The 17,484-nt window shown below is 38.1% G+C and overlaps 3 protein-coding genes across 3 annotated transcripts in view; all 3 read left to right on the forward strand.

Moving 5' to 3' along the window:
- Positions 1–3,117: 3,117 nt before the first annotated feature.
- On the forward strand, positions 3,118–4,090 carry LOC145113483 (uncharacterized). Its single transcript, XM_079049564.1, has 2 exons — positions 3,118–3,562; positions 3,870–4,090. The coding sequence occupies exons 1-2, from the start codon at positions 3,118–3,120 to the stop codon at positions 4,088–4,090; spliced, it is 666 nt and encodes a 221-aa protein (XP_078905690.1).
- Positions 4,091–6,883: 2,793 nt separating this feature from the next.
- LOC145113490 (uncharacterized) lies at positions 6,884–7,623 on the forward strand. The gene is made up of 3 exons (XM_079049570.1): positions 6,884–7,201; positions 7,267–7,354; positions 7,466–7,623. The coding sequence occupies exons 1-3, from the start codon at positions 6,884–6,886 to the stop codon at positions 7,621–7,623; spliced, it is 564 nt and encodes a 187-aa protein (XP_078905696.1).
- Positions 7,624–7,653: 30 nt separating this feature from the next.
- LOC145113495 (uncharacterized) overlaps positions 7,654–17,484 on the forward strand; it is a 35,853-nt gene continuing 26,022 nt past the window's right edge. Inside the window, exon 1 of the mRNA XM_079049576.1 lies at positions 7,654–7,729. Coding sequence (XP_078905702.1) covers positions 7,654–7,729 — 76 coding nt within the window. The remainder of the gene's footprint in view (positions 7,730–17,484) is intronic.

Below are 17,484 nucleotides of genomic sequence, written 5' to 3' on the forward strand. Positions count from 1 at the left end.
AATTGTAACGCCCGCAGATTCGGGCTAGTCAATTTAGAGACAATAAGCATCAAAAAATGGGGTTTTGATGGAAGATTATTTAGAACGATTAATCTTAACCAAGTTGTAGTATATGTTACAAGGGTTCCGTACATATAAAGAACGCCGAAATCCAAGTTATAACGAAGAAGTTATGGCCCGTCGAAGTTTCGCGGCAAAACCAGCACGACACCGGAAAACATAAATAGTAAATTTACGATAGAGGACTTTGTGGCCTTATTAATCTAAACGAAAGTCGTAGAATATGTTAAACCAAGAGCGTCCATAAAAAGAACGCCCAAATCTGACTTCGTATGAGGAAGTTATGAATTTTCTAAGATTTGGCACAGCAGTGCACGGCCCGAAACTCGAATTTTAGATCGAGCGGTTTTTGGCCTACGCGACCTAAATGAGAGTTGAATATCTCATTAATAGGAACTCAACGGTAAAAAGACAGACGAAAACGGAGTCCGTATGTAGAAGTTATGAATTTTACACGAACATTTAACAGTATAATCTCCCCGTACTGTTAAATTTAAGATCGGTCGAGAATTAGCCAACGGAGTCAAAATGAAAGTTGGAGATCTTATTTTTACCTATGCGTGGATATAAAGAACGTCGAAAACGGAGCTCGTATGCGAAAGTTATGAACTTTTGAAAATCGGCTGATTTCCACCCTGTGTGCGATGCCACGTGTCAGCACCAGGCGCAGACTTGGAGCCCAAGCTGGCTCACGACGTGAGCATCATAAAACTCACGACGTGAGTGACCCTCCAGACCCCTATAAATAAGAGGTGAAGCCTCCATTCTTCCTCACACCTCCCATCACTTCCCTCTCTCTCTAGAACCTCTCTCTATCCCCAAAACCCCCCGAAAAGCCTAGGGAACCTCCCTAGCACGAGCCGGAAGCCCCGGAGTGCTCGACGGCTCCGAGAAGAAGAGCCTTTCGGCTCGGAAACGCTGCTCCAGCGAAACCCGTTTTTGAGAAAAACCCGCTGTAAGTGAGCTACGCCTAACCTAACTTTAGTATAGCATATATTTTAATATATTAATGTTATTAGGACCTTATAATAAATATTTGGGCTATTATTATGGGTTATATAAGTGTCATTATAATATCTTTTTAACTACTCACGGTACGGGAATCTGGTTTAAAGGGCCGCATAGGGTTGTTGGATTTCAGAAGTGCTATATGCCAAAATGATCCTGCCCTCCGGTGTTTTATGTCTGGCCCCTGTCTGTACACAGTGGTTGGAAAATATTGTTTAAACGCTTATATAATAATAATAATAATAATAATAATAATAATAATAATGATAATAATAATAATAATAATAATAATAATAATAATTAGTTACGGTGAATATTAGACTAAAATCCAGTGGTAATAATACTAGGTTTCGTCGAAGGAAATTATGTTGTTAAGAAGCGAAGCGCTGTCCGAGTTTGGAATCATCACTTTAACAAATGAGTACATAATTACTTTCATCTTACACATAGATATGAAATATTTTAATATAAATTACGTGCTATGTGTGCATATTGTCTGAATAATTGCTATCTATGCTGAATGAAAGATTTTATACATGTTTTAAATGATTTAAACTGTATATTTATTTTATATCTATAAAATCTGTTGGGTAAAACATGGGTAGATAAAATATGAATTGAATGTTGAGATAAGAGGTGATATAGACCATGAGATAAGGGTGAGAGGTGAACAATGAGAGAAGCCTTTTACCCAAACGTGGCCCCGTCATCTAGCAGAGTATGGATGACAACCACAGACTATTCTAGACAGTCCAGTAGAACACTAGCAGACTTGCAACCTGTAGGTGTTGTGAACGATGTGTTCACCCGGTGTATGCTAAACCCGGGCGACTATGCATACTTAGTGCCCGAATCTTGGCGATCATGCAGACTTGGTGCCTAAACCCTGGCGACTATGCGACTTAGTGCCTGTTGTGTAAACCCTAGCGACTATGCAGACTTAGTGCCTAAACCCTGGTGAATATGCGAATTAGTGCCTGTTGTGTAAACCCTGGCGACCATGCAGACTTGGTGCCTAAACCCTGGCGACTATGTGACTTAGTGCCTGTTGAGTAAACCTTGACAACGATGGATTTCGTGCCGATTCCTTAGGATGATCCTTAGGAATGAATGAACGAGGAATAGCTAATTCTTAGGGTAGATCCTTAAGAGTAAAGAAGATAATGGGCATGGGTAATTGGGTTGATTGTTTGATGTTTAAACATAATAATTATATTATTGTGGGTTGAAAACCCTATGTACTCACCAGGTTTCCCAACCTGACCCACTCCAGCTTATTTGTATCACATGTGTCGATATGAAGTTACATTACACTGTGAGATAAAGGAGATGTAAGTCACTAGTGATAATGAATGTAAGTTTTGTTTATGCTTATGTTTCTGTATTGACAATGACATCCCAAATGTTTTAAAATGAATAAAAATATATTTCTTCGGAAATGCTTTGATAACGTATTTATCATGTTTTACTGGGAACAAATTCTGCAGCACTTTTATTTAAAATGTTACTCTGATTTTCTAACAAAGCATAAACAAAATCGGTCTTTTCTGGCTGCGAAAATGGGGATGTCACAGGTGTGACACTAGATGTTTTGAATGACTTCATGTTTTGAATGCTTTGATGGTTTTATTTGGATAACTAGATGTTTTGACTTGATGTTTTAGATTACTTGATCTTTAGTTTGAATAATATTTTTATATGACATGAATGACTTGATGTTTTGGATGAATTTTTATGTTATATGTTGTTAATATAATTGTTATGTATTTTCAAAATAACAAATTGCTTTTGGATTCGGATGAAGAAATTTCATTTTTCATTTTACTATGTTGCTATTGGTTGAATCTAGCATCCAATAGAATTGGAAGGGCAACTGATAATGATTCGGAAATGAGCGAGCATCAACATACAGAAGAATTGTAACATGGAACTTCTACACAATGTCCTGAGCTGATGCGTCTTTCACGTGAAGCGTATGTACTTTTATGCAATCATTTTAGACGAAACAATTGGTTGCAAAGTAGTAGGCATATAAGCGTTGAAGAAAAGATGGCTATGTTCTTGACAACTATAGCACATAATAAACGGTTCAGGATTATCAAACGAAGGTTTCAACACTCCACAGAAACTGTTCATAGATGCTTTCATGAGGTGCTAAATGCAATGATGATTTTTGCAAAAGAAATTATTGTGCCAACGAATTCTAATGCAACCGTGAATTCCTCAGAGAGACATCGTAGGCTAAAAGAAATATTTCCTGGAGCAATAGGTGTGTTAAATGGAACTCTTGTAAATGCAGTCGTGTCTGCTGATCAACAAACTCGCTACAAGGGAAGAGGAAAAGGTGAATGCTTTCAAAATGTTTTAGGAATTTGTGATTTTGATATGATATTCACATTCGTATGGGCCGGTTGGGAGGGTATAACACATGATTCGCGAGTTTTGAAAGAAGTTGCATTTAACTCGACTTCAGGCTTTCCGTTCCCTCCTCCAGGTTTGTAATTCTTTCTAAATTTATTCTAAAATACGATTTCAAATTTCTATATATAATACTTCCTTCACTCATGTCTATAAATAAATATTACCTTTGCGATGCTGCATACACCAACACTCGTGGATTTATGACTCCTTACCGCAACACGGGGTATTGGTTATTCGATTATCGACGGCGACGTGCGTTAACTAGGGAAGAAAATTCAATCATGCACATGCGCAACTCAGAAATGTTATTGAACGTGCTTACCGTGCTTTGAAGGCGAGATTCCCAATCCTAAAGGGAATGGCTCCATTTCCTTTTTCAGTGCAAAGAGATATAGTCGTTGCTTGTTTTGCAGTCCACAATTTCATAAGGAAATGCGATATTCATGATGAGTTATTTATGGCGTTCGAGGAGAACAATGGTCAAGCACAAGAGGGAGAGAATGATGGCCAAAACGTACACGATATGGAATGGGGTTCACAAGGTAATGAATACATGGATAATTTGCGTGACCAGATTGCGAATCAATTGGGGCCAAATTAAATTTGTAGGATTTTATTTGGATATTAGTATGATTTTGTGGATTTAAAAATATTTATGTTTGATTTGGATTTGCGTTTAATTTTGATTTATGCTAAATTTGGATTTTATATGGTGTTTATATTTTTTTTTAATACATACTTAAGAAATTTATTAGGTTATTTTCTAAACAAACAGTTGAACTCAATAAAAAATAAAACAGAAGGGTAAAATGGTCAATTTAATAATTCAGCACAGCAATTCACGATGGATTTTATTACCAAGTTGTCGAGGACGGCGAAGGGGTTTGATACTATATGGGTCATCGTGGATCGATTGACCAAGAGTGCCCATTTCTTGGCCATGCGGGAGAGCTTATCGGCCGAGAAATTGGCCGACGTGTACGTTCGCGAGATCGTATCTCGCCATGGGGTCCCCGATATATTGGGCCGTTCAGGATCATTGCCAGGGTTGGCAAGGTGGCTTACAGAGTAGAGCTGTCGGAGGAGCTTAGTCAGATCCACAGTACTTTCCACGTTTCGCAGTTGCGAAAGTGATTGTGGACCCGAAGGCGGTGGTGCCACTGGATGACATTCAGATTGATGAGCGCCTGAATTATATTGAGAGGCCGATTGCCGTTTTGGAAAGGAAAGTGAAAGTCATGCGCAACAAGGAGGTTCCGTTGGTAAAGATACAATGGGAGCCTCGTAGGGGATCCGAGTGGACATGGGAGTCGGAGGCTGAGATGCGGGAGCATTACCCGGAGTTATTCGCTACAGCAGACTTCGAGGACGAAGTCTAAGTTAAGTGGGGGAGAATTGTAACATCCCAACCGTCAGGTATTATTAATTTTTTTCCCATTTAGACTTCATGTCTAAGGTCTACTCGACGAGTTGGCGCTTGACTCGTCGAGTAGCAGCGGGCCAGGACACGTCAATTAATTAGTGACTCGTCGAGTCGGCATGAAGACTCAACGAGTAGGAGCTGGCAGTGGAAACCCTAATTTTTAGGGTTTTGCACCCTATATATTGGACCATTAGCGCCTCCCACTGTCCTCTATCACCCTCTTCAGACCCAGAAACCCTAATTTCCGTGAGTGAGAGCTTGGAGAGTGTTTTGGAGCTTTGGAAAGTGACTTTTGTGAAGGAAATTTGTAGATCAACAGGCTAACATCAAGATTCATGTGTGGATCCAGAGTCTACTTCAGTTTGGGCACGTTTTGTAGGTAACCAGCTGTTACCTTAACCTCTTTTTCTTCTAGAATCATTCATATATGGAAACTAGGGCTTTCTTTAGTTATTCATGAAGGTATTTTGGTATGGGAGCTAGATCTGAAGTTGAAACTTCAGATCTGAACCTCTTTTGAGTCCTAAGTCCATAAAGTTTCCAGCTTTTGCAAGGATGAGACTCTCCTATGGTGTAAAGCTCCATTAGAAGCTTAGATTGGTCATTTAGAGCCTTTAGGGCCTTGCATGCGTGTAAAGTTTGCAACTTTACGTGATAAACATGCCTTAGAAGCTTGGATCTGTAATCTGGAACCTTGGCATGGCTTGAAAAGTGTCTGCATGGATGGAGGTCTGCAAGGACTCGGCGAGTTTCATAGTCAACTCGGCGAGTCATATGAAGATGGTCATGAACTCGTCGAGTTGATGAACAAACTCGGCAAGTCCGTTGAAGATTGCCTTGAACTCGGCGAGTCGTTCGAAGACTCGGCGAGTCGGCTAGGGTTTCTCCCAATTCTTGGACACGTATGAACTCGGCGAGTTAAAGGGGAACTCGACGAGCCAATCAAGGATTTCATGACTTCTCGAGTTCAGGAAGGACTCGACGAGTCGGTGAACTGCACTCGACGAGTCGAGTCAACAAGAATTGTTTACTTTGACTGTGGACTTTGACTTTGACCAAGAGTTGACCAGTTGACTTCTGAGGATATTCTGGTAATTTGGAGATTTATGAAAAAGGGTTTTATGGTAACAATAGGTGGTGGAGTTCGTGTTGGTGATCCGGGAGTTGAGCTTTCTAGTTTCAGACGACAGTTGCAAGGTGAGTTATCCTCACTATACTAAGGGGTCTAAGGCACCAAAGCCGGCCCATTGGATATGTTATCCTAGCAGTGTTAGATGTTGAGTATAAGTTAGTGTCGCATGCTAGTAGTTATGTCAGTTAGGTAGACCTGTAGGACTACCTGTGATGTTATATGATTATTGCATGCTCAGTGGTAATGTGGTATGTTATATGTTATATGGGATGGGTTGAGGTTGTACTACTCCGTGCGGTAGCCAACAGACCTTAGGAGCATTCCAGTTACGGGCTAAAGGGAGACTCGTACTGTGGGATCGAGAGCATTCCAGTTACGGGCTAAAGGGAGACTCATACTGTGGGCTCGGGAGCATTCCAGTTACGGGCTAAAGGGAGACTCGTACTGTGGGCTCAGGGGTAATCCAGTCTGTAAAGCTGGGGACCCATTACATGTTTTTCAGTTTGTTATGCTATGTTTATATGGACTGTATGTGTATCGGTATTTTGGGGGAACTCACTAAGCTCTCGGGCTTACAGTTTCAGTTTATTGTTTCAGGTACATCAGGGGATCGCGGCAAGGCGAAGGCGTGATCGTACAACTCCTCATGTTTTGTCTATGTTTCTGGGAAAACTATGATATTATACATTTTGAAAACAAAGTTGTAATGATTTTTAATGTTTTGAAATGTTTTTAAAAGTTTAAATTGGTTTGAATTTTTTGGTGTTACAGAAAATGTGTATTTGCAATGCTTAACTTGTTCCTAAAACATGCATTTTTTTGTTGAATTGATCAAAGAAATGGGAGAAAAGAAGGATAGGCTTAGTTGGAAGGTTGAAGGTGTAGAGAAAACGTTTCTAGAAGCTTGTTTACGTGAAGTTACAGTTAATGGACAGGAAGGGAGTAGTTTGAAAGCACTATCTTGGAGGAATATAGCTGAAACATTACAATTTGAACATAACTTTACTGCCGACCAAAAACAAATGAAGAACCGCTATGACTACCTAAAATCAAAGTTTGGTGCTTTTTTGAAGTTAAAAAACAAAACCGGCAATGTGTACAATGCAACGACCAACACCTTCAATCTTTCCAAAGAAGAATGGGAACAAGAATCGAATGTATTTTGTTTAGTTATAAAAAATATGTTATCATGTTTAAATAATAAAATATTTTTTCCAAACAGTCAAACAAACACGTGGATTCTTTGAGACACACACCACTACCGTACCCCGACCTTTGCACCCAGTTGTTTGAAGGCGCGACTGCGACAGGCATTCATAGTTGGGGGCCAACTTCTACCCTTTCCCGTCGTACTCAAGATACAAGCCACTATAGTTTGCATGAATTTAATGACATTGATTGCACTCAATAAGAAACTGTAGGTCTCGGTGAGGAGTCCTCCGCTCAATCAAAAAAACAAAAGACTACAGATTCGGCAAAGAGCCAAAATAAAAGTAAAGATAAGGGTAACGATGCATCAAATTCAAGATTGCTTGAAATCGGGGAATATATTCCAACAGTTGCTAAGATATTTGTATAAAAGCATACTTCTTCAAATTTGGGTGCGTGTATGGATAAGTTGGAGAAGTTAGGACGGGGAATATTTGATCCAAGATACACTACTGCTGTTGCTCTTTTTGGTGAAGGTGCAAATAAGAGGCACGTGTGGTTAACCATTGATCCAACTATTTGTGAGAATTGGGTCAAGACTGTTGGAGCACATTGTGGAATGTTTCGCTAAGTATATGTTTTGAATGTTTTTTTTTGATAACCAGATGTTTTGAATGACTTCATGTTTTGAATGCTTTGATGGTTCTATTTGGATAACTAGATGTTTTGGATTAATTGATCTTTGGTTGGAACTAGATTTTAATATGACATGAATGACTTGATGTTTTTGTAAGGTCCTGGAAAGGATCTTTACCAATAATCAAGCAACAAACAATCACAATAGAAGTAGAAGAAGAAAAGAGATCAAGCTTGCACACGTTTATAGCATAAAACGTCTGGTACAACTCGACAGAATGAACCGTGAACACTATGGCATCAACAACTAGACAAAGACCTACAACCCCACTATATATACTCGACTTGGGCCGCAAACTGGGTTTACGGCCGTAAACGTGTTTACGGCCGTAAACTCACTATCCGACCGTAAACTGCTAAACAACACCAAAAATGCACTAAAGGCTCATAATGAACTATTACAATGAAAGCCTAGACCAAACCATTAACTGGACCCTTCAATCTCCCCCTTGGTTTGGTGCTAGCTTGGACTCAGTTTTTGTCGATCACCAGCACATCAGATTTTCCCATAGCTCCATTCCACATCTCCTTCTCGATAATCTCAGCAACCATCGAAGTGTACTCCTTTGCAGCGGACTCAAAAAGGTCTTCAGCCACCTTGATCTGATGAATGGAGAGCTGATGTATATCCCACCTACCAAATTGAAGCAGATCCCTCTTGTCATACAAACGGATACAATCGTCTTTAAGCTTGATGACAGCAGAAGCTGTAGTTTCATCAATTACCCAGTATTGCATGGATTTAAGAGATCCATCTGGATGATTTTGAGGAACGGGAATCTGCTTTACTTGAGCAGTTGCGGGCCACATCACTGACCGAAGTGGCTGATTTGTTTTGGGATCAATGATGCTAGGGTAAATCTTGATGATAGACTCTGCAGTCTTCATGGAAGGAAAGCCCTTAGCCACTTAATCTTCCAAAAATGTCTTGAACTGAGTCGCCATATGATTGTTTGATGGATTTGAGAAAGGAGCTTTAGACAGCTCCGTAAGATCAACCCTAGTAAAAGAGTGAAAATCGTGAGCATCTTTGTACATTTCAATATTGCCGCTCTTTCTTCTCACTATCCACATGTTCATAGTGTCATGAAATCCCCACGAAACGATCCCTGACCTATCACCATAAATGTCTATGAACCGATTTTCTCCCAGATCCGTAAATGTGATCTTTGATTGATCCCAGGGAGCATTGTGATCTGAGCTCCTTTTGAATAAAAATTGACCCTTTTCAGCTGACTTGGCCAATTTAGCACGTTTCAATGCCACTACATTCCGAGCTTGCGCCGGTTCCTTGTCAAAACGGTCAACAACGGTGGTTGTTCTTGTAGGTTGTGGAACTATGGGAGCATCTTGATCAGGAAGATAGATCTTTGGCTCATCGACAGATGACTTGAATTTGTCGCCAAAATCTTCTTCCAGCTTCTTCTTTAGATCGTAATAGCTGGCGGTCAATAAGCCGAAATGCGTCTGAAGATCAGTAATTTGCTTCGTCTTCAGAGCTTTATCTTCAATAAGTCCGACAACTTGAATATTGAGCTTTGCATTTTCAGTCTGAAGGTCTGCAACCTTGATATCCAGCTCAATATTTTTCTGATCTAAATCAATATTTTTCTGATTCAGAGCATCGATCTCCTTCTGAAGTCCAAGTATTGAAGGATTCTCTTCTCCTGAGCTGCCACCCCCAATAGAAATTCCTTTGCCACGTGAGGGAGGCGTTGTGAATTGTTCTTCGGCCAAATGCCTGGCTAGCCTCACAGAAGCAGCATCATGGTCTGGCCTGGGAGGAGAGAAACTTGCGGGGAAGAAAGAGCCACCAGCTTCATAGAAGGTACTAGGACCTTCACTGACGGGTTCAGATGAAACAATGGCAGGAGTAGTTGTTGGTGGAGTTGTAAAGCTTTGAAATACACCCGATTCAGGAATTCCCTGTCTAGGGTCAAGTCTTCGTCTTTTTGTTGGAGGTTGAGAGGCCTGTGTAGTTGTGCGATCACTTTCCAATGGCTCAGATGTAGGTGTAACAACATCAAGGGGAGGAATCCCTGACACTGTTACCATAGGAATTGCTATTTCCGCCATTGGATTGGTAAGAGGAGGCGTGGCTTCGAGAACGTCTTCATTTTCCCTTATCTCTGTTGCTGGATGAGCAACTTCATCGATATTGTCAAGTAGCGTGTTGAGGTTTTCACCGGTCATGAAGTCTTCATTACTACGAAAATTTAAAGGAATTTCATCGTTATCGAATCCTGTGAGATCGAGGTCTTAATACAAATCAGTCTCTGTTCCACTTTTAGAAGACCCCTCATTATAATCACTTTGGACCTGAACAGATGTCAGTTTATGTTCCTCAGCTACTTGAGCATTAGGAGTAGGAGTTTCTTCTTCTTCAGTGCGATCTGACACTGTAATTGTTGGGTTTTGAGCATTCTAACACTCCTATGGTGTACATGCAACCCTATAAACCTTGGATCTATGTTTTCTCTATTATACATGCAAATATTAACTATTCCAAGGTTTCATCCTAACTAGCATATTATGAAGCACCTATACTACAAAGTTCTAGTTAGATGACATACCTTTTGATGTAGCTTGATGTCTTCAAGCTTTAAGAGCTTAGCCCCAATAGTGTGGAAGCCTCAAATGGAATCATAAATCACCAAAACACCTTGGAAGAACTTGAGAGAATATGTATGCACACTAAAATCGGCCCACTCTTATTTTCACACACTTGTTCCAATTTTGTGAGCCAAGGACCCCTTTATATATTATGGAGGATTAGGGTTACATCCATGTAAACCCTAATACCCATGACCTTTCATTTACATAGGATCCATGGGTTAAAAGCTCCATGGACCATCCATGAAAGCTTAGCCCAACCTAAATGAACTTGGCCCATTCCATATATATAAGAGTCCATATTTAATTAGTTCTTTTTGATCACTTAATTAATTCTAAATTAGTTCTAGATCAATACTAATTAAATAATATGATTCCATATTAATATATTAGAACTTATAATATATTAATATAAATCATAAATATACTATTCTCAAAAGACTATCCATATAAATTGTGCTGGTGAAGTGCAACCCAAATGGACCATGCCGGGTCGGGTCAAGTACATACCAAATATAGTTATGGACTTAGACATTAATCCAACAGTCTCCCACTTGGATAAGTCTAAAACTATTATTGAGTATGACTTCAAAACCTAACTGGCAATCGTAGCTCTTAAAGCCGTTGTCGAACTCTGACCTTGTCAATGACTTGTCCATTAGATAAGGGATCATATATTCCTCCATTCTAGATATCATATGGACTGAGACATGGATTATAATCATTCTCTCTGTCCATTTGTTGTTTCCCGATTTTCGATTTATGATGACTGACTGATTGAACAAATCAAATCAGTCCTGGCTTGGCCAAACACTCACATGTGTCATCGCTAAATAATCGAGGGGCCCACAGATATCGCTTTTATCCCGAAGGTAAAAGGAATGGATAAAATTCGACTCATATGGCTTGTTCTACTACTTGTTGAATCATACACAAAGGCACGTTTTATAACATCGAGTTACCAAATGCGTTTTCGTGCAATCAATGTATAACCAACTCATAGTAACAACTCATATCTCTAGGTTTGAAGAATATAAGATATTATCGTCTCATGATCACTCGTGATAAAATCCATGAAGTGATTCAAATGAGCGCGGGTTGAATCCAATACTCAGAACTTATGAGCACTCATGAGTGTTGTAGCACCACTTTGTCCACCAACTTGGACCTCTACAAACCAACCCATGACAGCCTTGATTCATATCTACTTCCAACATATGACCGACTGTGGATGGTTTGATTAACTTAATCATTCAGGAAGAGCGACTTAGTTATTCTGGAAGTCAAAACATGCAAAGTGAAACACAAGAATAAATGAATCAAATATGGTATCAAACCCTATGAATATAAATAAACACTTTTATTTATCACCATACTGATTACTCATTATTCATTGTTTCGGTTTTATCAACTTTATACTTGAATTAAAAACACTAGTTGTCCCATGCTCCAAGCATGTACACTATGTTTTTCTTAAACAATAGCTTTGCCATACACCAAGTATGCACTCTATGTTTGTCTATGATCCTTACTTTGTGAAATAAACCAATTGAACATAATTTCAATGATTCTAATTTCACACTCCCAAATCCTTATCGAAAAATGTGAGAATTTCAAATTCCTATCATTTATCGAAATCTGTTTAGATTTTAAACTTATATGCACTGACCCTCCTGTAATGAATATGTACAAAGTCATAAAGACTTGTCAACAGTCATTATAAGGTATTCCAATGGAGATCAACTCCATGGAAACTAAGTCTCATATTCAAAGTATATTGCTTTGGACATGCTTCTTGCATTAAGTTTTCTAATCTTACACAGATAACTTCCACCTATGGAGACAAATCCATATTCTCATTTTGACTATCACTTCTGAATAAGAGATGCCTCTTTTCAGAATATGTCAATATGGTCCTTCTAAAATTAGCACTATACTTCCAACTGTCCCTGAGCAACCAATCTTTGGTAAACCTCAGATTGTCCTCGACAATTGCTTAATCATTTTAGTCATATCCAATTCTAGACCTTTTCCCTTCTTAATGCCTTTGGGCATTTGGAAAAATTTAGAAATGACAAATATTATAACACATGCAATCGATCCTGTACCCAAAGCAAATGGTACATGATTCATGATGTCTCACATAAAGACATGATTCTAGACCAGTCTTTTGCTACAATATTTTTATTTGCCATGTTTTCAAAATTTGACTATGAAGAGGGATGCCGTAATCATAATCGAATTTTGAGAACGCAATATATAGAATTTCCTTAAGTTGAACCAATCCAACATGAAATTCATATATATATTCTTGACTAAAGATGATTAAGGTCTCAATCTAAGCCTTTAGAACTGAAATGAAGTATATCCTCTCCCTTAATTATAGCAAAACAACTTTTTCAATCCCTGCAGCCTCACGAATTGAAACTTTTGTTTTCTATAATTAACATTGCTAACTTGAAACACTAACAATAATTATCATGCTCCCACTAACATGATGATTATTAGCATAACACTTATGCTCCCACTAGCTTTGACATGTACTCAGACCTTTTTCCATCTGCTTCAAATCTACTTGGTGGAAGTGTTTCCTCACCATCATTTTCATGAATCGGAGAGAAACCATATGACCCTTAGATTTTATGGTGTATGTGTTCTTATCCATGTGAATCGTCAAAACCATAGTCACAAGTCAAGGATAATGACAAATCCAAACTCATATGGACTGAACTTATGCAATCTTAACTTCTTGCCACCTGGCAATACAGGGCCTGCCATTGCTTCCAAGTTGTTATGCAACCAATTGAGAACTTTCAGAACTCCTATGCAAAGCCAACTTTAACTGGAATGGGCACAGAATATGTCAACACGATAGGTTATAAATCTCAAGTCGTGTGCTAGTGAAGAACCTCAGGTTTTATTCTTGATTAGTTCTTGAAATTCTTTTTAGGATCTTTAAGACTCCCACTATCCTCTTGACATATAAGACTATCTTGCCAAATATTCAAGAGATAGTGCGGATTCTTTATCAAGACAAACACTTCACACAATTGGCCTTAGTTGGTCTTTGTTTTATCCAAAACATCACAACTTACCAATTTTAAATGTACAAGAGTAGGACACTTTTACTCTTACATTTGACAAGTGTTTTAAACCTTTCTTTAAGATATGTTACTCAAGTTACAATCTTGGAGTATGACTCTAAGAATTGTTTTGGAACGAAGTATGACTCATCTTCCTGATCTAACCATTTCAACAATTCATGACTCCTCTTCTTAGTCATAAGAATGCACTAAGATGACCTTTATGTTGGGTTTTTGAGCATTCTAACACTCCTAAGTGTACATGCAACCCTAAATACCTTGGATCTATGTTTTCTCTATTATACATACAATTATGAACATCCAAGGTATTATCCTAATCTAGCATACAAAATAATAAATATAACAAGATAGAATACATACCTCTTTGATGTAGAATGTCTTCATGAAGCTTGAGTGCCTAGTGCCCCAAGTGTGACACCTCAAATGGTTCACACAACACCAAATACACTTGGAATAACTTGAGAGAAACTTGAACACTCCTTGAAATCGTCTAGCCCTCACACTCACACATTAGTGCATGATTTCTTGAGCCATGGGATTCTTTTATATGGTGGCTATTAGGGTTACACCATGTAACTCATAACTTTACCCATTCCTTATGCTCCATGGATTTTAACCTCCATGGAGTATCCATGGGTCACCCCATGGACTTAGTCCAACATAAGGAATCTTGGATCACAAGCCCACATATATAAGAATGAATGATTTACACAATCAACCCATATATTTAATTAGTCTCCTTTTGATCACTTAATTAATTCCAAATTAATTCTTGATCAATACTAATTAAATAACCTTATTAATATATTAGAACTTATAATATATTAACCAACCTTAAGTGTTATTTCTCTCATTATAGTCTATCCAAATGCATGATGCCATGCAACCCAAATGGACCATGCCGAGTCGGGTCAAGTCTTAACAATAATAGTTATGGACTTAGACATTAATCCAACAGTCTCCCACTTGGATAAGTCTAAAACTATTATTGCGTATGACTTCAGGAACCGATCAGCAATCGTAGCTCTTAAAAGCTTCTGTCGAACTCTGACCTTGTCGATGAACTCTGACCTTTTTCAATGACTTGTCCATTAGATAGGGGATCATATATTCCTCCATTCTAGATATCATATGGACTGAGACATGGATTATCAATCATTCTCTCTGTCCATTTGTTGTTTCCCGATTTCTGATTCATGATGACTGACTGATTGAACAAATCAAATCAGTCCTGGCTTGGCCAAGCACTCACATGTATCATCTTTAAATCATCGAGGGGCCCACAGATATCGCTTTTATCCCGAAGGTAAAAGGAATGGATAAACTTCGACTCATATGGCTTGTTCTACTACTTGTTGAATCATACACAAAGGCACGTTTTATAACATCGAGTTACCAATGCGTTTTCGTGCAATCAATGTATAACCAACTCATAGTAACAACTCATATCTCTAGGTTTGAAGAATATAAGATATTATCGTCTCATGATCACTCGTGATAAAATCCATGAAGTGATTCAAATGAGCGCGGGTTGAATCCAATACTCAGAACTTATGAGCACTCATGAGTGTTGTAGCGCCACTTTGTCCACCAACTTGGACCTCTACAAACCAACCCATGACAATCTTGATTCATATCTACTTCCAACATATGACCGACTGTGGATGGTTTGAATAACTTAATCATTCAGGAAGAGCGACTTAGTTATTCTGGAAGTCAAAACAAGCAAAGTGAAACACAAGAATAAATGAATCAAATATGGTATCAAACCCTATGAATATAAATAAACACTTTTATTTATCACCATACTGATTACTCATTATTCATTGTTTCGGTTTTATCAACTTTATACTTGAATTTAAAACAATAGTTGTCCCATGCTCCAAGCATGTACACTATGTTTTCTAAACACTAGTCATGCCATACACCAAGTATGCATACTATGTTTGTCTATGATCTTTACTTTGTAAAATAGATCAATTGAACATCACTCCAATGATCCTCTTTTCACAGTCCCAAATCCTTACTACAAATGCAAGAATTCCAAATTCATGCCATTTACTGAAATCTGTTAGATTCTAAACTTATATGCATTGATCCTCTTAATGATTATGCACAAAGTCAGAAAGACTTGACAACAATCATTACAGAGCATTCCAAAGGAGATCAGCTCCTTGGAAACATCCTTCTTTCATTAAGTTTCCTAATCTTACACAGATTGAATAATTTCTAACTTTGAAACATTTCCATATTCCATTTTGACTATCACTTTTGAACAAGAGTTGCCTCCTTACAGATTATGTCAATATGGTCCTTCCAGAATTAACATTATACTTCCAACTGTCCTTGAGCAACCAATCTTTGGTAAACCTTAGATTGTCTTCGACAATTGCTTAATCATTTTAGTCATATCCAATTCTAGACCTTTTCCCTTCATAATGCCCCAGGCATTTGGAAAATTTTAGAAAGGATGAATATAGCACATGTAATCGATCCTATATCCGAAGCATATGGGACACGATTCATGATGTCTCAAATAAAGACTAAACCAGTCTTTTGCTATAATATTTCCATTTCAATTTGCCAAGTTCTCAAAATTCAGATTATGAAAAGGGATGCCGTAATCATAATCGGATTTTAGAACGCAAATAATGGACCCATATATAGAATTTCCTTATGTTGAGCCATTCCAACATGAAATTCATATATATATCCTTGATTAAATACGATTAAAATCTCAATCTAAGCTTTTAGAATTGAAATGAAGTATAATTTCCTCTCCCTTAATTATAGCAAAACAACTTTTTCAACCCCTGCAACCTCACGAATTGAAACTTTTGTTTTCTATAATTAACATTGCTAACTTGCAACTTTTGTCATAATTATCATGCTCCCACTAACATGATGATTATTAGCGTAACACTTATGCTCCCACTAGCTTTGAAATGTACTCAGAAATCAGCTGACTTTCTTACCAAAGTTCAGATTTCTGATACTAGATTGTTTTGATAAAACTTTATCAAAATCATACACTTCTCTTAGATAGCTCACATGTGTGTCTAAACAATTTTAGAACTATGAAAAGGGATGCCGTAATCACAGTCTCAATTTTTTAGACCTTTGCCACTTCTCACAAGTCCATGTTAGTGTGCCGGTAAACCACACACGCTCCACTAACGACTTTGAGAATGCAAATATCACAATTGCTATCTAGCTAAAATCTACTTAGTGAAAGTGTTTCCTCACCATCATTTTCATGAATCGGAGAGAAACCTTATGACACTTAGATTTAATAGTGTATGTGTTCTTATCCATGTGAATTTGTCAAAACCATAATCACAAGACAAGGTTAGTGACAAATCCAAACTCATATTGATTAAACTTGTGCAATCTTAAATTCTTGCCATTTGGCAGCTCAGGTGCCTGCCATTGCTTCCAAGTAGTTGTGCAACCAATTGAGAACTCTCAGAACTCCTATGCAAAGCCAACTTGAATAGGCACAAAAATTTCAACACGATAGGTTATAAACCTCAAGTCGTGTGCTAGTGAAGGACTTTAGGTTTTATTCTTGATTAAGTCTTGAAACTTTCAAGAGCTTTAAGACTCCTACTGTCCTCTTGACATATAAGACTCCCTTGTCAAATATTCAAGAGATAGTGCGGATTCTTTATCAAGACTAACACTTTACACAATTGGCCTAAGTTGGTCTCTGTTTTATCCAAAACATCACAACTTACCAATTTCAAATGTACAAGAGTAGATAACCTTTTACTCTTACATTTGACTAGTGTTAACAAACCCTCTTTAAGATATGTCACTCAAGTTACAATCTTGGAGTATGACTCTAAGAATTGTTTTGGAACGAAGTATGACTCATC

Source organism: Lactuca virosa, chromosome 1 (genome assembly GCF_052849685.1).
Source record: "Lactuca virosa cultivar CGN04683 chromosome 1, Lactuca_virosa_CGN04683_v6, whole genome shotgun sequence".
Lineage (NCBI taxonomy): Eukaryota > Viridiplantae > Streptophyta > Magnoliopsida > Asterales > Asteraceae > Lactuca > Lactuca virosa.

Excerpts from the sequence above, each read along its gene's own strand:
- LOC145113483 (XM_079049564.1), top strand. The coding sequence starts at position 3,118 with ATGGCTATGTTCTTGACAACTATAGCACATAATAAACGGTTCAGGATT. Across the intron at positions 3,563-3,869 it reads CTTTCCGTTCCCTCCTCCAG|TGCAAAGAGATATAGTCGTT; the intron begins GTTTGTAATTCT and ends TTCCTTTTTCAG.
- LOC145113490 (XM_079049570.1), top strand. The coding sequence starts at position 6,884 with ATGGGAGAAAAGAAGGATAGGCTTAGTTGGAAGGTTGAAGGTGTAGAG. Across the intron at positions 7,202-7,266 it reads AATGGGAACAAGAATCGAAT|TCAAACAAACACGTGGATTC; the intron begins GTATTTTGTTTA and ends TTTTCCAAACAG. Across the intron at positions 7,355-7,465 it reads TGAAGGCGCGACTGCGACAG|GTCTCGGTGAGGAGTCCTCC; the intron begins GCATTCATAGTT and ends AAGAAACTGTAG.